Source organism: Arachis ipaensis, chromosome B08 (assembly GCF_000816755.2).
Source record: "Arachis ipaensis cultivar K30076 chromosome B08, Araip1.1, whole genome shotgun sequence".
In the NCBI taxonomy this organism is placed as follows: domain Eukaryota; kingdom Viridiplantae; phylum Streptophyta; class Magnoliopsida; order Fabales; family Fabaceae; genus Arachis; species Arachis ipaensis.
The window spans coordinates 6,599,651-6,603,735 of NC_029792.2; the positions used below are offsets into that span (position 1 = coordinate 6,599,651).

The 4,085-nt window shown below is 38.8% G+C and overlaps 1 protein-coding gene across 7 annotated transcripts; it reads left to right on the forward strand.

The window, feature by feature from the left end:
* LOC107611957 (DExH-box ATP-dependent RNA helicase DExH16, mitochondrial-like) lies at positions 2,139-4,085 on the forward strand. Of its 7 annotated transcripts, none has more exons than XM_016313816.2 (4): positions 2,139-2,726; positions 2,994-3,170; positions 3,362-3,474; positions 3,730-4,085. In XM_016313816.2, exons 1-4 carry the CDS (start codon positions 2,696-2,698, stop codon positions 3,763-3,765), a joined length of 357 nt encoding a protein of 118 aa, XP_016169302.1. In that variant the 5' UTR covers positions 2,139-2,695; the 3' UTR covers positions 3,766-4,085. The 7 variants fall into 7 exon arrangements, 4 of the variants coding, with proteins under 4 accessions (XP_016169302.1, XP_016169303.1, XP_016169305.1 ...); XM_016313817.2 differs by having other exon boundaries at positions 2,141-2,730; XM_016313819.2 differs by having other exon boundaries at positions 2,141-2,730; positions 3,002-3,170.

Here is a 4,085-nt window from a genome sequence, read left to right on the forward strand (position 1 = left end):
TCTGTGGCATTTATGTATCCGATGGTAATACTGGAAAACAAAATGCTTAGGGTCACAGCCAAGACTCATAAAGTAGCTGTGTTCAAGAATCAACATACTGAACTAGGAGAGTCAATAACACTATCTGAATTCTGAATTCCTATGGATGCCAATCATTCTGAACTTCAAAGGATAAAGTGAGATGCCAAAACTGTTCAGGATTGCAGTTGTAAACCCCACTATAAGAGAAGACATGGGCTTAATCGAACTCTCATTCTCATGCAAATTCACATCCTAAGCTTATATTAGTTTTTGGTTGCTTCAGGACAAGCAACAGTTTAAGTTTGGTGTTGTGATGCGTGAGCATCTTTCCTATCTTTTCCTAGTGAATTTGCATCTAATTTGTTGAGTTTAATTAAGAATTAATTATATTTTAGCCACTATGGATGCTATTTTGAGTTTTGTGCAATACTATTTATTTTAGGTAGCATTTGGCAGAATTTGATGGAGTTTCTGCAGAGAAAGAGAAGAAGCCAAGGAGATGACCAGCGAGTACCAACGCGGACGCATGGCTCACGCGACCGCGCGGAATAGAGGAAATCGCAATGACGCGATCGCGTGGACTGGAATCTGCACAAATGACGCGAACGCGTGGACGACGCGGACGCGTCACATGCGCCACGTGCAGAAAATGTAGAAAAACGCTGGGGGCGATTTCTGGGCTGTTTTAACTCAATTTTCAGCCCAGAAAACACAGATTAGAAGCTGCAGAATGGACAGAACAAGTGGTCCCCACTCATCAACTGAAGATCTGTTAATTAATTCAATTTTAAATTCAAATCTTAAATTAGAAAAAGATATTATTTTAATTTTTAGTTTTAGATATTAGATTTTAAATTTATTAGGATTAGTTATAAAAGGAAGAAGCTTTCCTTCCTTGAGAGAGGTCCGGAGGGAGATTCCACCTCATCCCATCAGGGGAACATTCTTACCTGAATCCTTATTTTCTCTTTTGTTAATTACTTGCCCTTCTTCAATATTTTTTATATTGTTTAATCTCTTTTATACTGCATCTCAATACCAATTTTTGTTTGTCTAACTAAGCCTATCAAACACTATTGTTGCTTAGTCCATCAATCCTCGTGGGATCGACCCTTACTCACGTAAGGTATTACTTGATACGACCCGGTGCACTTGCCGGTTAGTAAGTGTGGTTGTAAAAATACCGTACCATGCCACGCCACAAACTCAAGTGGCACGTCCCAATGCTTCTTTGCTCTCTGAATGACACTGGCATGCCACGCCTGGTTGCTCAAGTGGCACGCCTAAATGAAGAATGGTGAGTGGCGTGCCACGCCTTCGATACCAAGTGGCACGCCCCATGTAATTGGCCTCCTTCATCCTCTCTGGAAACGTATACCAGCGTGCCACACCTAAAGGCTGGCGTGCCACACCCATGATCTTGTCTTGGTTCCAGTAGTTGGTGTGCCACGCCTCAGCCTTCAAGTGGCACGCCATAGTGACATGCTTGGGTTGGCGTGCCACGCCTTCGATACCAAGTGGCACGCCCAGTCCTTGCTTTTGCTCTCTCTGTGCATTGGCGTACCACGCCTGGTTGCTCAAGTGGCACGCCTAAGTGAGGTTGCGAGGTTGGCGTGCCACGCCTTCGACTTCAAGTGGCACGCTCAGTCTTCAATTTCCTTCAGCTCCTTCTCTGGATTATTGTACCAGCGTGCCACGCCATGCTGCTCAAGTGGCACGCCCATGGATGTGTGAACTCTTCAAGCTTGACGTGCCACGCCTGGGTTCTCAAGTGGCACGCCCAAGTGACTTCTTGGAGCTGGCGTGCCACGCCTTCGATACCAAGTGGCACGCCATAGTGGAGGTTCTTCTTGGAATGGTGAGTTGGCATGCCACGCCCCTTTGCTCAAGTGGCACGCCCCTTTTGTGTCCTCCATTTGGCTCTCTGAAATTTTGTATTAGCGTGCCACGCCCAGTCTCTGGCGTGCCACGCCCACATGCATGCTTGGACTTCTTCTCTGGACTTTAGTACTGGCGTGCCATGCCAGTGCATTTTTGTGGCGTTTGCTTCAAGTGGCACGCCAGTTTCACACGCCCAGCTTTTTGTTTGTCTTCTACCCATTTTTTTGATATATTCTTTTCTTAAGCAAAAAAAAAGTAAAATCATATAAATAATTGTTCATTACTATTAGTATTTGTATGTATTGTGTTCCTTTTTACTACTTTTCTTCATTTGTTTTTCCAAAGTCGAATCCATGTGTTTTGGTACAAATTAAAGAATATGCGATATAGACTTTAGTCATGGTTGATGGATGGAAGACCCGCATACTGCGCTTTTAGCTATCACATCACCAGTGGTAACTTGTGAACAAGTTTAACTCTACAATCATTCATTCATTCATTCATTCATTCATGTCACTCTCTTTCTTTCTCTCCACCAACTAAATGCATAACACTCTTAATTTCCCCTGCCAGCAGCCTCTTAAGTAGAGTGCTATATATATTTACAGCAGCCTCCTAAGTAGACCAATCCATCTTAAATTCATTGTTATAGTCAATTATCCTTTTTTGTGAATTTACTTGCATATTTCATTCACTTGTCTTATATAAACAATGGACTAACTGGTAAAAGTTGGCATTCATATTGTTTAGAAGAAAATTGAGAATCAAGGAAAGCATCTTTGTTCAGTAGTATATGGGTCGCTGCCACCAGAAACTCGAACAAGGTAGGTGTGGACTCTTACCTAAGTTTTAATTTCCCTGTTGCCTTTCACTTGTTTCATGGAAATCTGATATTTGAATTTAAAGTTTTACTCTCTCTTTCCATACAAAAATTTATGCTATTTGTTTCCTTATTTCAAAAACTTCACGTGTGTCAATAATTGACAATAGATATCATGCTAACCAAAATCAGTTGTGGTCCAGTGTTATTTATAATGGATTGTATTTGGATGCCAACCCTTAAGGGTTTTCTGAGTTGAAATTTTAATTAGGACTTCAGGCAAGCATGTTCAATGATGCAACAAGTGAGTTTGATGTTCTAGTGGCCAGTAATGCCATCGGAATGGGTCTTAATTTAAACATATCTAGGATCATATTTTCAACGTTGAAGAAGTTTGATGATTTTGAATTTTGGGACTTGACTGTACCTGAAATAAAACAGAGTGCAGGTAACACAATATTCAACTAAGTAGATAGACACCTTTTTGAGAAAAAGAAAAAAAAATAAAGTCAAGAATTGTATTTTATGTTATTTTATTAGAAATTAATCAAATTATATTTTTATATTCTATTCAAATTTGGAGACTTGGATATCTGAATCTTATTTTATTCCAGGGTTTTTGCATGCATATTATTGTAGGGAGAGCTGGTAGATATAGGTCAAATTTTTCTGTTGGAGAAGTAACATGCATAGATGCAGAGGATCTACCCTTGCTTCATTCATCTTTAAACTCCCCATCACCTACTTTAAAGGTAACTTGACTTTGATCACCCTATATGTATGTGTTCCTAGACCAAAAAAGTTAACGAAGAAGAAAAAATGAACAAGAAGGCTCACTTTAAGTATGAATCACTTTATGTCAAGCCTTTTGTTGATAACTTGATATAAATAAATTTCTTTCTTTCAAGACTTCTATTTTGATGATTTATGTTTTAACGCTTAATCTGATGTAGTGTGCTGGATTACTTCCTACTTCACACTTTTGCTATTTTTTGTTTTATTTATAGGAAAACCATGTTGAAGGGGAAAACGAACTTAATTAAGGTCACAAATTTTGAAGAGCAAATGTTAGCTAGTAAAAGTCATGAACGTGTAGACATGATGACGATAAACCTACTTGTTACTTAGCTATTTCAACTCTCTTTTGTTATTGTATTTTTCGCAAAATTAGATGATATAGTTCGAGGTTGTTATGACTTAGGCTAGTAGTATGATATTTTTAAAAACGATGATGATAATTAGAAGTAGTTACGACTTAAACTAGTATTATGGTATTTTGTAATGATGATATAATGTGATTGTGGATCTTATGTAATACTTTATAAATCAAATTTGATGGTAAATGTTCAATTAGTTTTCTTTA

What these genes read in the sequence shown, in the direction of transcription:
- LOC107611957 (XM_016313816.2), top strand. Translation starts at nt 2,696, where the DNA reads ATGGGTCGCTGCCACCAGAAACTCGAACAAG. An exon ending in TGAAATAAAACAGAGTGCAG is followed by an intron (nt 3,171 to 3,361) that starts GTAACACAATAT and finishes ATATTATTGTAG; the next exon opens with GGAGAGCTGGTAGATATAGG. An exon ending in CCCCATCACCTACTTTAAAG is followed by an intron (nt 3,475 to 3,729) that starts GTAACTTGACTT and finishes TTTTATTTATAG; the next exon opens with GAAAACCATGTTGAAGGGGA.